Here is an 18389-nt window from a genome sequence, read left to right on the forward strand (position 1 = left end):
GATTTGAGTTAAAGAGAGGAATTAGGCAAGGTTGTCCTATCTCGCCATACCTGTTTTTATTAAATCACCCAACTTCTTGCAAATTCTTTAAATAATAGTCCTGTACAAGGTATTTCCATAGCTGGTAAAGAAATTATTATAAGCCAGCTGGCTGATGATACTACACTTTTTCTGAAAGACGCTAACCAAATTCCCATATCGATCAATGTGATACAATCCTTTTCCAAAGTGTCTGGTCTATATCATAACATTAATAAATGTGAACTCATAGCTGTCAAAGATTGTGTGACACCTTCATATTATGGTATTCCAGTAAAAGAAGAGCTTAAAAATTTAGGCATAACCATTACAAAGGATCAGAAGTCTAGAGGCTTACTAAATTTTAACCCTCGTATTAAAAAAACCCAGAAAAAGCTAAATCAATGGCTACAGAGGGACTTATGTTTAAAAGGTAGAGTCCTAATAACCAAGGCTGAAGGTATCTCTGGACTAACATATGGCACTCTATCTTTATATCTTGACGGTAAAATAAGCAAGGAGATGGACCAGATACTTTTCAACTTTCTTTGGAGAAACCGTACCCATTACATTAGGAAAACTGTTGTAATGAACACTTATGAGAATGGTGGACTGAATTTTCTGGACTTTACTACTTTAAAAAATACTTTTAAGATCAATTGGATAAAACAATTCCTAAGACCCACTTCTATCTGGAATTTTATTCCTCATCATGTCTTCTCTACTTTTGGTGGCCTTAACTTCATGTTGTTTTGCAATTATAATATTGACAAAGTTCCAGTGAAACGTTCTGCTTTTCATCGGCAGGTTTTCTTGTCATGATCCTTAATTTATGAACACAATTTTTATCCACACAGATATTATATATGGAATAATGGGGATATATTGTATAAAAATACTTCTTTGTTTTTAGAATATTGGTTCCGAAATAATATTATATTGGTGAGCCAACTGGTAAATGCAGAGGGTCTTTTACTCAGTTATAAAGAATTCTTATCACTTTACAAGGTCCCTGTAACACCTAAAGATTTTGCAATTGTTTTAGATGCCATTCCCTCAGGTGTTGCTATGTTATTCAGGAACATGTCAAGACCTGACCCTCAGAGCCTACCTTCTATTGACCCTGTTGACTCATCAGTAGGAAAGATTTGTTTCTCTTATGGTCCATTCAACAACAGATCGATACGAACCTTGTTTCAGCAGGATGTTGTATGCAAACCTTATGTCATGCCTTATTGGAATGGATTTATTGATCATATCTGTTGGAAAAAAGTTTGCATGTTGCCACACACATACCTACCTGTTAACAAAATTAAGGAAGTTCCCTTTAAAATTATTCATAAATATTATCCTGCCAACCACTATATGAATAAGTTTAAGGAAAAAATCAGCTCAAATTGTTCCTTTTGTAATGACCACCCAGAAACAGTGTTGCATCTTTTTTGGCATTGTGTGCATGTAAGAAAACTGTGGCAAGACATCAAGTAGGTTTATAATTGAACACATTTATGAAGATTTTACACTATTGTGGAGAGATGTACTGTTTGGATTCTTTACATACAATAGAAATAAGCTGAAACATTTTTATGTAATTAATTTCATTATTCTTTTGGCCAAATTTCATATACACAAATGTACATTTACAAACAGAAAAACACATTTTCTTACCCTACAAAAATAAATTGAACTGTATTTTAAGACGGTTAAATGCTCTTCTAACAAAAAGCTGTTAGAATTGTAAGTATATGTATGTCCCTTAAGGTCCTTGTGTAATTGTAATGTGATATTGTACCCCCTAGATCGATTGTCCATTGTTTGTAATCTATGTATGCTTGTGTTCCCTCATGTGCTTTATGTATTGATTTGTTGTTCAAAATAACAAATATTATTTTAAAAATATTATTTTTTAAATGTTGAGGGCAATAGCGCTGCGTTGACATGATTGGTTGACAGTAGGTGAGGGCAGGACGTCCTGTATAAACATAAACACACTTCCTTGACAACTTCATTCACAACAGCTCTGTGGTGCTCGGCTCAGTGTCAGAAGTATGAATGCCCTGACTTCTGCATAGGCAGTGTCACCCTAAATGCAGCAAACCCAATGCAGACGACAGATTGACCATGCAGCGCTTTTGAACACAAACTCACTTCCTTCGCAATAGCTCTGCTCCACTAAGCGCAAGAAGTATGAAAGCCCTGATGTCTTTGGTGGCTGTATCACGGTAAATTATGTACGGCCACTTCAGACGTCGGATTGGTCATGCAGAGCCCTACAACATTTAGGAGCTGCACAGCGATGCAGTACAGAGCACAATTTGGCCTCTGCATGCCACTGGAAGCTTCGCAATTGCGTCACACCCTCCAAATGGAGTCTCCGGACACATTTACAGATCAAGCATACATTTGCTCTTAATCCTCCTGTAGGGCCCATTGCGACCAGCACTAGCAGGTCAATGTACGACTAAAATGAACGAGTCACTCAGAAAAATTAATAATGACTCTCGAGTCAGTAAAAAGAGTTGTTCAAAAGGAACGAATCGTTTGCGAATTGTACATCACTACACACGGCACTCTGAGATTGATTGCCCACAAGAGCGCACTCACCGCATCCAAGTTAGGAAACGCAAGCCTACCCACTGGAACCAATTTCGGCTACTGGACGCTTACTGGTGATATTGCTGCTTCCACTATACTTTATCAGGCGTGAATTAAAGTCTAGCCTAACCTTACACCTGGGTAATATTTTTTGGGAGACACAGTAACCTTTTGATGGAGTTTATGGAAGATGCAATCGTTTGTTCTCCTTGCTTCTCTATGTGGATGCGTCCTCTGCTCAGGTACATATCTACTGTTTCTCTTTTGTACAGTTCAGTGTAGGTTTATTTATATTATGTATAATATTTTCAATCCCCAGTATTGATTATTTTCTCAATTATTGCCTCGGTGCCCTAAAATCTCTCAAATTAAGAATATAGCCTTTAGGCGTGGGAAGGCTTCTCACAAATGTATTTTATTTTACTTTCTAAACTAAAATGTAGACTAAATATGTATGCAATTGTTTTAAATTTAAGCTAACCATGCACAATTACGAACATTGACAGAAGTGAATGATTTATTTAACTTGTTTTACCTTTGAAGTCTGAGACAACCTGTCATAAACACAAAATCGTGAAACCAGTCTCTGTCATTTAGACAGACGCATGAATAATTTCTGCTCCAACAGCATTAGCCTATAGTTAGACCAGTTAATCTCTTTGTTTGAAATATGGATAATGTAATAATAATACTGTATGTGTGGCCACTTTGGATTATTCTTTATGGTAGATGACTTTACAGACAGACAGACAGACAGACATATCAATGTTGAACCATGCATATAGGACGCAACCACACAGAAAAATAGTAATACGATTTCAAAATAGTGGAGCTGTATAGAGATATGTGTTTTACAACGTGCTGCTATAATGTTGTTCATGAGTTGCAAGCAATACCCATCAGATCATGCTGGCATAACAGATTGCATTAGCCTCTACTCTTAAACCTTTGGATGCCGTCTACCATAGCGCCATTCGTTTTAGCACTGGTGACAGTTTTAATACTCACCGCTGCATCCTGTATCAAAAGGTAGGCTGGTCCTCATTAAAGTCCCGTAGATCAACTCAATACTCTCTTTCTGTTTAAAAACCCCTACTACACAAGCTTCCAATTGACCTAACTTCGTTGTTAAAGTTTTTTTAACATGAGAAACCAAACCCGCTCCCAGGATTGGTTAACTCTTGATGTTCCTTGGGTTTCCACCAAAATACGTCATTTTTGTTTTGTTTTAATCCCCCTCATTGCTGGAACCAATTGCAACATGCACTGCAATTGGATGCTCTGATAACACTTGGGCAATTTAAAATATTGATTGGGGAACTATTTGCCGAGGAATGTGGCTGTTTTTCTTGATTGTTTGTTGTACTGTATTTAGTTCGTTTTTATGTATGTGTAGGTCTCCGTTGCGAAAGAGACCCTGGTCTCATTGGTGACACCCTGTTTAAATAAATGTAAAATAAATAAACATCAATCCAGCCCAGATAGTCAGAGGATGAACAACAGATCAACTCCAAACATCTATGTTGATCAGAGCTGGGTGACTACTGATTGCCAAGGATTCGTAATACTAATGATTATCTGTATCGTGGCAGTGATTGGATAGCTTTCAAACTTGAAGGTGCATGTGATGATCGCTCCCTTTTTTGCTGAGACAGTGGTCATAATAATATGGTGTTAAAACGAGAAACAGTGTAAAAGCAATAACTGTAGCATTTTTAGAGGGTTTAAACCCATGCTAATTGAAAAGGGTACTAGCAAATGGTCATGTCTTCGTATTAGAGAAGGAATAGAGGCATCAACAGAAGGAAATGGCTCCCTCTTGTGGATATTCTGCACTGCATTTATCTCCATGGACGTTGCTTGGAAACACGTGAATGCGCTTCCATGTTTTATTGCACCATAACTAGATGTTTCCTTCCATGTATTTTACGCATGCGTGTGTGTCAGGCTGGCCTTTTCAGATGCAGTGTTATCACTGTGAAGAGACTCTGTTGGACAATGACTGTTCAGCTCCAAAGTTCATTGTCAACTGCACAGCAAACATCCAGAATGCCTGTCAGAAGGAGGTGATTGTGGGTGAAAATGGTGAGCCTGGTGGACTTTTTTTGCTGTCAAGTCTGAATCCATTCTGGCAGGGTTAATAGTAATATTTAAAAAATATCTTTGTTGTTTTACAATAACAAACAAAATTGCACCCTTTGACTTGTGTAATGTTTGGCTAAGGTTTTGATGTTTCAGTGTTCTCTCTCTCCAGGTGTGTCCTACAGGAAGACCTGTGCCTCTTTCTCCACCTGTCTGATCGTATCAGCAGGGTATCAGTCCTTCTGCGTCCCGGGTCGGATGGGCTCTGTCTGCATCAGCTGCTGTAACACCCCCCTCTGCAACGGACCCCGCCCCCCCAGGATTTCCCTGGCCCCCACCCATCCTCCCACTAGACCCACTACTCTCCTCATCATCACTGTTGCCATGGGAACACTTCCCTGATGTGGACACTAGTATTGGCTGGATTGGATAGAAGGTTCTCAGATGTGGAGATGCCTTGCTTTGGAGCCAACAGACACTGCCCTGAGAGATGACTGGAAAAACAAGGTCTACTGTGGACAGAGATTCTACAATCTACCAACAGGGCTGACTGACACATATGGCTCCATTGACCAAAAAGAGTGACAAACAGAAGTGAAATTGGTCTACAAAGATAACATATATAATTGTTTTAAGATACTCAAACCATGGATCATTAAGCAATTTGATTTTGAATTTTAGAACCACTATGTATCAAAAAATATATTAAAAAAATAAAATATTGAATTTGGCCCATAGAAACACATTGAATAACACATTCATACATGGCAAAAAAAGATAAATAAATCATAAGGAATATGGTTTGTGTCTGTCCTAATATCTAGGAGATAAGAAAGCTTAGGAAATTATATATATTTTTTACATATTTAACCGCTTTTTTGTTGCCACAAAACTACCTCCATTCATTTGTATGGGTTACCTTGAGACAAGTCCCATGACATTTGTATGGGTTACCTTGAGACAAGTCCCATGACATTTGTATGGGTTACCTTGAGACAAGTCCCATGACATTTGTATGGGTTACCTTGAGACAAGTCCCATGACATTTGTATGGGTTACCTTGAGACAAGTCCCATGACATTTGTATGGGTTACCTTGAGACAAGTCCCATGACATTTGTATGGGTTACCTTGAGACAAGTCCCATGACATTTGTATGGGTTACCTTGAGACAAGTCCCATGACATTTGTATGGGTTACCTTGAGACAAGTCCCATGACATTTGTATGGGTTACCTTGAGACAAGTCCCATGACATTTGTATGGGTTACCTTGAGACAAGTCCCATGACATTTGTATGGGTTACCTTGAGACAAGTCCCATGACATTTGTATGGGTTACCTTGAGACAAGTCCCATGACATTTGTATGGGTTACCTTGAGACAAGTCCCATGACATTTGTATGGGTTACCTTGAGACAAGTCCCATGACACTTGTGGGGGTTGAAGAGCAAATTAGCATATTAGTTTGTTGTCCAAACAGTTTGGACGGTAGAGACAGAAGTTTCCACATCGGCGGTACTGACTTCAGGCGAGTCCCACGGGACTCTTTCCATAGTGGTCAAAAGAGGTTTTTGTGAGAATACCGACTTTTGGGATGTCTCCTGGTCTGACAGTCCTGTAGCCACTTTCCACCGCAGATTTGGAAGGCTGACAAAGGCTGATGTGTTGGATTGAGATGAAGCCCATGCAAAAAATAATCATCTTAAACTGACAGATTTTGATGGGGATGTTTTTATCATGTTAATTAGATTGATGCACAGGTGCGTCAATAGACTAAGGATTAAAAGACCCTTGGGATGTGTGTGATACTTTGCAACCCATAAAAAAATCATAATGAACATAAATTACAAGTCCTATTGATTTAAACCTTATTTTAACGTTTTTATTCTTACATTAATTTAGCAGATTTACAACAGCAATTCCTGGAAAAGCAAAAGTTTTCACAGTATAAGAGAGCACTTATTTAATTTTTGAAACCGTAAAATCCTCAGATGAGAAGTAATAGTTTGGTAAACCTGTATTGTTATTGGCACTTTAAGAAAATAAAGCCTAGCAGGGAGGATCTTTGACTGTTCAATTTCATTCAAGCAATGTTGAAAACCTAAGGAATATGACACATATCAGAATGGAAACCGTTAATTTCCCTGCATCTTGATTCCCCTCAACATCTAGGAAGAAACATTCGTAGCAGCTCATCCTTTAGCCAAGGACGCAGAATTAATGAGTAGAAGAGGACTAGTTCTGACTGGTAATTGGATGCTATGCCATGTGCTTCAGTGACTGAACTGACTGGAATAGTTTGAATTTGGCAGAAATGCCATACCTTCTCAATTAATACCATAACCCCTGTCACAAGAGATTACTTCTCAATTAATCCCATAACCCCTGTCACAAGAGATTACTTCTCAATTAATCCCATAACCCCTGTCACAAGAGATTACTTCTCAATTAATCCCATAACCCCTGTCACAAGAGATTACTTCTCAATTAATCCCATAACCCCGGTCACAAGAGATTACTTCTCAATTAATCCCATAACCCCGGTCACAAGAGATTACTTCTCAATTAATCCCATAACCCCGGTCACAAGAGATTACTTCTCAATTAATCCCATAACCCCTGTCACAAGAGATTACTTATCAATTAATCCCATAACCCCTGTCACAAGAGATTACTTATCAATTAATCCCATAACCCCTGTCACAAGAGATTACTTCTCAATTAATCCCATAACCCCTGTCACAAGAGATTACTTCTCAATTAATCCCATAACCCCTGTCACAAGAGATTACTTCTCAATTCAACTGTAAGTGCACCTTGTAAATCAATTTTGTTACTCCTGGACATTCCTTTAAAATGAGTGGGATTTATTTATTTCATTTCACCTCAATACATAAAATAAAATCCGTAGCACATGAAACACAGGTTCTCTACTGTTCACCCGTTTCAAGCACTGAATCTTTTTTTAAGGAAAAGACAGAACAAGCTTGACAAAAGAAATATCTGGAAAATATATTACACTTCTCAACAAGTCAATCAATATATATCACTTTCTAGACACCATAGCGGACAACACCACCAGCAATTACCATACAACTCCTATAGCAATCATTTTTTATGTTGATTGAGGTGCTTTGGGCCAGGTCTGGATATTTAACATGATTAAAATCCTCGAATGCAATCGTTTGCATCTTATAAAAAAAACTGAGAACATCCCCTAAATGACAACCTACAAAATAAAAATACTGATATAAGAGCATCCTCACTTTGAGAAAGACAATGTCTTAAATGAAACCAGTAAATTACTCTGATCAGTTAACAGACATAAATAAATGTCCTAGAAAGGGATTGTACTGTAATAGAAGTAGTAATATTTCTTATACCGGTATGCTAATAACAATGATAAAGCATGTAAATGAGCACCCTACGAACTCATGTTCTTCATTCATCACAACGCTGAAATCCTGCGGTGTCATCGTTATGAGACCAATATGGTGTGGGGGGTTATTTAAGTGGCAGAATTCCCAACTGAACAGATAATATTCACAGAATTATCATCCTCTTTGCAGTAAATGTATCCATTTCCATTATATTAACAGCTGCTGAAGAGGTCCCACAAATGCAAACTGTTATCGTACTTATCAGTAGGTATATAAAAAGTGGCCTTTAATCATTTGAGGCATTGTTCACATGGAAAATATATATTTTTTTATAATCGTCTCCTCAACACAATGTGAAAATAACTATCAAAATAAGTCTGTGTGAATTACTTCAAAGCAACTACACGGTCCCTTCAAAATGGGACTTCTAGACCTTTACATCAAAGCTCAAAGACATCAAACCTTATGCCAAAGTCAAATTCCAAATGCAACCAATCGGTTCCTAAAAATTAAGACAATATACCAAAGAACAAAATCAAATCATGGTCTAAATAATTCATAATGATCAAGCAGTTAAGGCGAATGCACCAGACGCACCCCTGATGCAATTCCAGGTCACAGATCTTTCCTCCACTTAATTTACTTCTTCTTCTTGTTGTCCTGCTAAATAAATAACATATTTTCAATACATAAAACAGACAAATTCTCACCTTAACTAACCTCAAACCATTATTAACCTGGCAGTGCAAAGTACAAGATTACTATAAGGTACACTATGCTGGTTAATCATACATAGTATTTAAGATGCTTTCTGGTCCTATGTGCATGTTATTAGATTGTTCAAAACATAGCAATGTGTATAAGAGTTAGTGGAAGTATAGTATAGTTGGTATACTATATCAAAATGCACTGTGTTAGAGCACCCTTGCCAGTATTGTACCTTCTCATTCATGGCCAGAATAACCATTAGCTTCCTGAAGATAGTCACAAAGTCCAAGAAGAGATCCACAGAGTGCCTTCAATAGGGTGAAGAGAGAAAAGAGTTAACAAATATCTTATAAAACACTTGAAAAGCTCATTATAAAAGAGCCAAGCTATTGACACAGTCTACATAATACCAAGTCCGTACCAATTGCATTGTATACCCTACTCTACGTTTTACTGTGTTAGATAAGGAAAGATTGCATGGCCTGAGAGACACACCCATGCACATTTGTAAATTCCAGATCACAATGGCAAAAGACTGTTTCAACAACTAGTCCCCCACCCTCTTCACCAGGTCCAGAGAGTGTGTCCCCATTACCATATGTAGTCTTTGTCTCCCATCTCAGCCTTCTCAATGATGAGTTGAGTGTCAAATAGCACAAATCCACACATGATGGCCAGGCCAAGGTATATGTGAGCCTACACACACAAAAACATTTGATTGGTAAAAATGACAACTAGCACACATTCTGTAAGTCATACTATAACTAAGTCCATGAAGAGTAGTGTTGGACAGCACTGTGTATAGTATTATTATTATTCAAAACAATGCAAACTTGACTATAGTAGGTTGTTTTCCTCTTACCTTGAACAACATGACAGACCCCAGGAACATGTTGAGGAAAGAGACCAGGAGCAGGATGGACAATCCGGATGTCAGAGTACCTGAAAGGCAGACATGGGGTATTTTAATTTAGTAACATTTATTTTGTACAATAGTACAGTTTCACTAAAACCGTAGTGATTTCAGTCCCTTAATAAAAAATAAAACTCCAGGACACTGGTAATGACTAGACTATTTTCTCCATGTATCTGACCTAGTAGCACGTCAAGGTGTGCAAGTTTACGTTCTATAGTTTCAATTCCTTTACATTACACAATGTGGTTAGCAGCAGACAACACTTTACCCCAGAGGAAGAGGAAGCTCCTACGCTGGGCGTAAAGAGCACTCAGTGTGAAGCACACAAAGATGATGGAGGTCCCCAGGAAGGCTGTAACTATGATGCTGGTTGGAGAAGGAGAGTAGATATGAGAAACATTTAGAAAAAACCTTCAGTCAAAAGGAAACTAGCTACTTACAGATCATTATTTTCATTTTACCTAGGGTTAATAGAGATGATGTAATCCATGGTTGGGCCCAAACCAACACCTGGAATGGAGAAAAAAATAAAATAAAAATCAGCACATGACCACTACAATAGCTAAAAATACATAGGCTGCGTTTAGATTCTCTACCCTTCTTTGGAAGTGTGCACTCGTACCCTCCCCCTCAAGGATTTATTCAAAAGAATGGACTGGTGTAAGGAATATGGTGGCAACTCCCTCCAGCCATGTTTGCACCAATCCAAAGCTTTTAAAATGCATGAGGGTGAGTGAAAAAGTACACACACACACAGCCCTTTTCTGACAGCGCTATGAGGCAGATGTCAAGTAACCTTGGTAACCAGATGTCAAGTAACCTTGGTTTGCCCAGAACTAAAATCTTGTGTAATTGCTCAGCTGCTCAATTAAGTTCTGGGTCCATAAGTGTTAAGAGAAGGGATCAAGAGATGCTAAAACAGAGCGGAACTGGAACGAGGAGGTCCACCCCCTCTTTGCAAGTTACCGGGCTGAATGTCCCCTCCCCTTCCAAAAAATGCTAACACCTGCGAAATCGTGATTGTCCAAATAACCAGTGACGGAAAACCCAAACAATGAAACTACTGCTGCTCATTATCCTACGCGTCCCATTCCTTCCCGACAGATTCTACGTTACCAGTTATATTTACGTAGATCTGTGCACAAGAGATTACCTGTGAAGAAGGCAAAGCCAGAGAGGATAGCCAGTCTCTTCTTCTCCGTCTGAGGGCAGTGGGGGGTCATCGTCAGCCAGACCATCATGGCCAGGGAGCCCATTATTGTCAACAGCCCACCCTAATGGACATAAAACACACAGCAACAGTTATTATAATGTAATAAGATAAATGGTGATTGTCAATTACCAGTTAATGCGAAACATTACCACACAATCATGTTATATGGCCCTCTTTTGTGAAATCTACCCCAAACTTAAGTGTTCTTCATAGTTACAACACTAATAGAGTGCTTCAGTTTGGTTGTACTTGTTCCTATGGCTACCATTATCTCCATTTACCTGGAATAGTCTGGTGATGACGTGGACGTAGGCTCCAGCTGCAGCCACAAACATGCACAGGGCCAGGCTGGAGTAGACATTCTTCAGGTGCAGCTGAGTGGAGCGGGAGCTGAGACAGAAGGGAAAGTTGTACTGTATGAGGAACACACAGACACGTACGTGTGTGTGTGTGTGTGTGTGTGTGTGTCACACACACAGTTGAAGTCAGAAGTTTACATACACTTTAGCCAAATACATTTAAACTCAGTTTCACAATTCCTGACATTTAATCCTAGTAACAATTCCCTGTCTTAGGTCAGTTAGGCTCACCACTTTATTTTAAGAATGTAAAATGTCCAAATTATAGTAGAGAGAATGATTTATTTCAGCTTTTATTTCTTTCATCACATTCCCAGTGGGTCAGAAGTTTACATACACTCAATTAGTATTTGGTAGCATTGCCTTTAAATTGTTTAACTTGGGTCAAATGTTTCAGGTAGCCTTCCACAAGCTTCCCACAATAAGTTGGGTGAATTTTGGCCCATTCCTCCTGACAGAGCTGGTGTAACTGAGTCAGGTTTGTAGGCCTCCTTGCTCACACACGCTTTTTCAGTTCTGCCAACAAATTTTCTACAGGATTGAGGTCAGGGCTTTGTGATGGCCACTCCAATACCTTGACTTTGTTGTCCTTAAGCCATTTTGCCACAACTTTGGAAGTATGCTTGGGGTCATTTTCCATTTGGAAGACCCATTTGCAACCAAGCTTTAACTTCCTGACTGATGTCTTGAGATGTTGCTTAAATATATCCACATAATTTTCCTTTCCTCATGATGCTGTCTATTTTGTGAAGTGCACCAGTCCCTCTTGCAGCAAAGCACCCCCACAACATGATGCTGCCAGCCCCGTGCTTCACGGTTGGGATGGTGTTCTTCAGCTTGCAAGCCTCCCCCTTTTTCCTCCAAACATAACGATGGTCAATATGGCCAAACAGTTCCATTTCTCCATGGGCAGTTGCAATCCATAGTCTGGCTTTTATTTTTTAATGGCGGTTTTGGAGCAGTGGCTTCTTCCTTGCTGAGCAGCCTTTCAGGTTATGTCGATATTGGACTTGTTTTACTGTGGATGTAGATACTTTTGTACCTGTTTCCTCCAGCATCTTCCCAAGGTCCTTTGCTTAAGTTCTGGGATTGATTTGCACTTTTCACACCAAAGTACATTAATCTCTAGGAGACAGAACGCATCTCCTTCCTGAGCGGTACGACGACTGCGTGGTCCCATGGTGTTTATACTTACTTACTATTGTTTGTACAGATGAATGTGGTACCTACAGGAGTTTGGAAATTGTTCCCAAGGATGAACCAGACTTGTGGAGGTCTACAATGTTTTTTTCTGAAGTCTTGGCTGATTTCTTTTGATTTTCCCATGATGTCAAGCAAAGAGGCACTGAGTTTGAAGGTAGGCCTTGAAATACATCCACAGGTACACCTCCAATTGACTCAAATTATGTCAATTAGCCCATCAGAAGCTTCTAAAGCCATGACATCATTTTATGGAAATTTTCCAAGCTGTTTAAAGGCACAGTCAACTTAGTGTATGTAAACTTCTGACCCACTGGAATTGTGATACAGTGAACTTTAAGTGAAATAATCTGTATGTAAACAATTGTTGGAAAAAATGACTTGTGTCATGTACAAAGTAGATGTCCTAACAGACTTTCCAAAACTACAGTTTGTTAACAAGAAATGTGTGGACTGGTTGAAAAACGAGTTTTAATGACTCCAACCTAAGTATGTAAACTTCCGACTTCAACTGTATATACATGCACACATCTCTCTTAATCTTCTCTATGTATCTCATGTCTCAGGCAGAGTTGCAAAGAAAAAGCCATATTCCAGACTGGCCAATAAAAAGAAAAGATTAAGATAGTCGAACAGACACTTGACAGAGGAACTCTGCCTAGAAGGCCAGCATCCCGTCGCCTCTTCACAGTTGACGTTGAGACTGATGTTTTGCGGGTACTATTTAATGAAACTGCCTGTTCAGGAGTTGTGAGGTGTCTGTTTCTCAAACTAGACAGTCTAATGTACTTGTCATCTAGCTCAGTTGTGCACTGGGGACTCCCACTCCTCTTTCTATTCTGGTTAGAGCCAGTTTGCACTGTTCTGTGAAGGGAGTAGTACACAGCGTTGTACGAGATCTTCAGTTTCTTGGCAATTTCTGGCATGGAATAGCCTTCATTTCTCAGAACAAGAATAGACTGACAAGTTTCAGAAGAAAGTTTTGTTTCTGGCCATTTCGGGACTAATTGAACCCACAAATGTTGATTCTCCAGATACTCAACTAGTCTAAAGAAGGACAGTTGTATTGCTTCTTTAAATCAGGACAACAGTTTTCAGCTGTGCTAACATAATTGCAAAAGGGTGTTTTAATGATCAATTAGCCCTTTAAAATGATAAACTTGGATTATCTAACACAACGCGTCATTGGAACACGAGTGAAGGTTTCTGATAATGGGCCTCTGTATGCCTATGTACATATTCCATTAAAAAAACTGCCGTTTCCAGCTACAATAGTAATTTACAACATTAACTATGTCTACACTGCATTTCTGATCAATTTGATGTTATTTTAATGTACAAAATGAGTGTTTCTTTCAAAAACAAGGACATTTCTAGGGTACCCCAAACGTTTTAACGTTAGTGCACATCACATGCAACACCCACAAAGCCTAACATCAACAGAGAATTGATCTATCACTACACCCAACCCACCCCACCCAGAATCAGGTATGCTTGTAGCCTGAGTGGAGTAGGACGTGAGATCAAGGGGAGAGTTTTTATTGTATGAGGAACAGGTTTAGCTCTACAGAAAATGTATTTTAACATAAAATGTCCAACTCATCAGTTAGGACTAATCTAGTCATATTGTAATTTAGTAACACATCAATGCCTGCAACAGTAGCAAAGCCTGTTAGTGACCAGTACAGACTGCTTCTGTTCAATGACTGACTCATGATGACAACACTAATGATGCCAGTAAGTCTCCTTAATGTTGTCAGATAGTGTGTGGAAATAGTACACCAAGCAAGTTACTTACATTTGGGAAAATTTAAAAAGGGAATCAAAATGTATATTCCGATCAAACATGTTCATCTTGTCTGGACTTGGTTGGACCCTGTCCCTAGAGTAAAATTTCCTGAAACAAAACAAATATGTGATGGACATTAGGCATTACTGTTGATTAGTACAGTAATGGATTGAAATAAAAACAGCCTTCTTAATTAAATCATATTTGAACTAGCTATATGTCCTGGAATGAAAGTGAAAAAAATATATCTGGCTGAATCACCCGAGCCAAAAGTACTTTTTTCACTTCATTCTTTATATTATGGATCACATACTTGGGACAGATCAAATAGACAGCTAACGTTAACTGTGTGGGTTTGAAATTGAACGAATATAGCCTCCTCTTATGCAAAGCAATAATTCGTGTAATGATTAGTCTGGCATTACGAAGGTTTGGGATTGGGGTTTAGCTTTTTACTGACTTGGTTGTAAGGGATTGTGGTAAGGGGCTTCCTGAGTTCAATTCTTATATAGCACTCAGTCTCACCATGACCATCTCTGGCTACGTTTCAGATTTACTTAGTTATCGGTAAACAACTGTTAGCTAATACACCTTGGCCAAAATCCCCCAGAGTAACAAACTATTACGGGTAATTAGGCCTACAGTAAACAAATAGTCAACACTTGTCAAACGTAATGAAACCTTGTCGTAATCGCACAAGAGTCGACAATTGACGTCAGGCCACATACGCACTGATTTAAAATGACAGTTGCCATGTTCATTTTATGGTCTGAACTAAGAAACTCGAAATTCTACGACTTGCCAAATGGTTAAACGCGTCACGAGTATAACGACAACCAGTAAGCAAGTCGTACATTTCCGAGTTCCGACTAGTACATGAACGCGGCAAGTGCTTTTAGTGGTGGAAGAGGATAGTGCAACCAGGAAACTAACTAACTCACTTCAGATTACATTGTTAATCTATCTAGCTATTTAATGTAATCGTAAATGTAGCTAGCGCTTAGATGCTCCCAAACAGATGGCTAGTTGAAGGGGGCGCTGTCATGATAGCCAGACATCTAATGCCAGCACGCTATCCTAGACAATTTGGCTAACGAAGGCCCTTACCCAATCATGCGTAAAACTCAAACAAACTTAGCTTGTTCGCCGTTTCGTGTAAGGTTATCTAAAACTAGCCAACTTCACTCCGATTAATTACAGTTGCCTATTGTAATATAGCTAACCACAACCCTTTACATAAAAGCCAGGTAACAGGATAACGTTACATCATTTTTATGGATAAATAAAATGTGAGTAGAAAGTCAACTATTTAACGTTAGCTAGCTAACATTGGCCGTGTTCGAGAGCATCAAAAACGTAATGTAAGCATGGGTGGACTGACTGATCTAGACATTTTAATGGGCAGTTATTTAGATCAGTCAGTCGGTAGCCGCCTACACTGTTGGCTGCAATGTCGAACAAGCCTACTAACTAGCTAGTTTATGTTAGCGTCGACATTGGCTAACAACGCTTTTCATTGTCAGACGTCAAAACGAACATAAGGGCAGGTGTCGTTTACAACTTTCTGGATAGCTGCATTTGATATATAATACAAATTACCTGATGGTGATATTTGGACAACGATCAGCAACAGATAGATTTTTAAATAGCTAACGAAAGGCAAGCTGTTTCCACAGATGAGCCAGACATTTCACTGTTAGTACAAGTGTGAAGCATCCGGTTGCCGTTTCCGCTCACTACCAAATATGGTGATGAGAGGAAGCCCAGTGGGAGAAGATGGAGTGAGATGGATTTTGGCCGGAAGTATGCAAAGGTTCTCATCGATGAAACATTTCATTTCAATACCGTTTACTGTTGCCAAAACTAGAATCTGTTACGAACAGAGTGGACTGTGTTTTGTAGATTTTAACCTTTGCAAAAGTTTATTTAAAAATTGCGTTGTTTAGATTTCTATCAAATACATGCGTGCTTGGCTCTGCCCACTATGACTTATTTGTTCCCATTTGAAACTAAATGCTGTGGTCTATCTTGAGTAGAATAGTCTTGCAGCTTCTTTACGTACTTTAGCCAGAGCTACTCCTTTCTTTAATATCATTTCAATTTAAGGGCTTTATTGGCATGGGAAACATATGTCAACATTGCCAAAGCAAGTGAAGTAGATAATAAACAAATGTGGAAAAAAACAATAAAAATGAACAGTAATGTCCATTTTTATTGTTTTTTTTCACTCACAGAAGACCCAACATAATAAAGACATTACACATGTCACATTATGTCTATATACAGTGTTGTAACGATGTGCAAATAGTACAACATGGAAAATAAATAAACATAAATATGGGATGTATTTACAAAGGTGTTTGTTCTTCACTGGTTGCCCTTGTGGCAACAGGTCACAAATCTTGCTGCTGTGATGGCACACTGTGGTATTTCACCCAGTAGATATAAGAGTTTATCAAATTTGGGTTTGTTTTTGAATTCTTTGTGGATCTGTGTAATCTGAGGGAAATATGTGTCTCTACATTTGGTAGGAAGTGCAGCTCAGTTTCCAACTCATTTTGTGAGCAGTGTGCACATAGCCTGTCTTCTCTTGAGAGCCAGCTTTCTCAATAGCAAGGCTATGCTCACTGAGTCTATACATAGTCAAAGCTTTCCTTAAGTTTGGGTCAGTCACAGTGGTCAGGTATTCTGCCGCTGTGTACTCTCTGTTTAGGGCCAAATAGCATTCTAGTTTGCTCAGTTGATTTGTTAATTCTTTCCAATGTGTCAAGTAATTATCTTTTAGTTTTCTCTTGATTTGGTTGGATCTAATTGTGTGGCTGTCCTGGGGCTCTATGGGGTCTGTTTGTGAACAGAGCCCCAGGACCAGCTTGCTTGCTTAGGGGACTCTTCTCCAGGTTCATCTCTCTGTAGGTGATGGCTTTGTTATGGAAGGTTTGGGAATCTCTTCCTTTTAGGTGGTTGTAGAATTTAACGGCTCTTTTCAGGATTTTGATCATTAGCGGGTATCGGCCTAATTCTGCTCTACATGCATTTTTTTGGTGTTTAACGTTGTACACAGAGGATATTTTTGCAGAATTCTGCATGCAGCGTCTCAATTTGGTGTTTGTCCCATTTTGTGAACTCTTGGTTGGTGAGCGGATCCCAGACCTCACAACCATGAAGGGCAATGAATTATATAACTGATTCAAGTATTTTTTAGCCAGATCCTAATTGGTATGTCAAATTTTTGACATTTGCTCAGTACATTGTTTTCGCTGAAGAATTGTACGAGTCTGCTGTTAATGATAATGCAGAGGATTTTTCCGAGGTTGCTGTTGACGCATATCCCATGGTAGTTATTGGGGTCAAATTTGTCTCCACTTTTGTGGATTGGGGTGATCAGTCCTTGGTTCCAAATATTGGGGAAGATGCCAGAGCTAATGATGATGTTAAAGAGTTTAAGTATAGCCAAATGGAATTTGTGGTTTGTATATTTTATAAATTCATTGAGGATACCATCAACACCACAGGCCGTTTTGGGTTGGAGGGTTTGCATTTTGTGGGTTCTGGTAGTCTTTAATAGTTGATTCTAAGATTTGTATTTGATCATGTATATGTTTTTGCTGTTTGTTCTTTGTTATTGGGCCACAAAGATTGGAGAAGTGGTTTACCCATACATCTCAGTTTTAGATAGAGAACTCTTCGTGTTGTTCTTTGTTTAGTGTTTTCCAATTTTCCCAGAAGTGGTTAGAGTCTATGGAGTCTTCGATTACATTGAGTTGATTTCTGACAGTGCTGTTCCTTCTTTTTCTATATCTCTGCTTTAGATTCTGTTGTTTCAATGTGTACATAACTATAGGGTACGTGGTGACATCATAGGAATAGACACGCCCCGAATATAGTGCAACAACATGGTACAAAAGTTGCATGCATTGCATTGAACACAACACACCTCCAAAAATGTCTGCTAATAAAAATAGTTTGCCATAAAATATATATTCAGGACTCAAAACAATTCAATCACAATTATGCATGTTTGATTTTGACATTATTAACATCAATTTATTGAAGATGGATTAGGAGAAAGATAATTACACCAAGAAATGAAGACCCTGAAAGCCTCTTGTGAACTACACGCATGAAACAC

At 38.8% G+C, this 18389-nt stretch overlaps 2 protein-coding genes across 3 annotated transcripts; one reads left to right on the forward strand and one right to left on the reverse strand.

The window, feature by feature from the left end:
- Positions 1-2178: 2178 nt before the first annotated feature.
- LOC115146084 (ly6/PLAUR domain-containing protein 1-like) lies at positions 2179-8570 on the forward strand. Its single transcript, XM_029687885.2, has 3 exons — positions 2179-2855; positions 4561-4698; positions 4868-8570. Exons 1-3 carry the CDS (start codon positions 2804-2806, stop codon positions 5095-5097), a joined length of 420 nt encoding a protein of 139 aa, XP_029543745.1. The 5' UTR covers positions 2179-2803; the 3' UTR covers positions 5098-8570.
- Positions 8571-8626: 56 nt separating this feature from the next.
- Positions 8627-15973, reverse strand: LOC115141144 (probable Bax inhibitor 1). 2 transcript variants are annotated; one of them, XM_029679836.2, is made up of 10 exons: positions 15860-15973; positions 14270-14368; positions 11194-11302; positions 10853-10973; positions 10161-10209; positions 9968-10065; positions 9646-9725; positions 9379-9479; positions 9016-9091; positions 8627-8735 (listed from the first exon to the last, which is right to left on the reverse strand). In XM_029679836.2, exons 2-10 carry the CDS (start codon positions 14323-14325, stop codon positions 8715-8717), a joined length of 711 nt encoding a protein of 236 aa, XP_029535696.1. In that variant the 5' UTR covers positions 14326-14368; positions 15860-15973; the 3' UTR covers positions 8627-8714. The 2 variants fall into 2 exon arrangements, with proteins under 2 accessions (XP_029535696.1, XP_029535687.1); XM_029679827.2 differs by having other exon boundaries at positions 8627-8738; positions 15860-15972.
- Positions 15974-18389: the final 2416 nt, after the last annotated feature.

The sequence above is a fragment of the Oncorhynchus nerka genome, linkage group LG2, assembly GCF_034236695.1.
Source record: "Oncorhynchus nerka isolate Pitt River linkage group LG2, Oner_Uvic_2.0, whole genome shotgun sequence".
NCBI classification, from domain to species: domain Eukaryota; kingdom Metazoa; phylum Chordata; class Actinopteri; order Salmoniformes; family Salmonidae; genus Oncorhynchus; species Oncorhynchus nerka.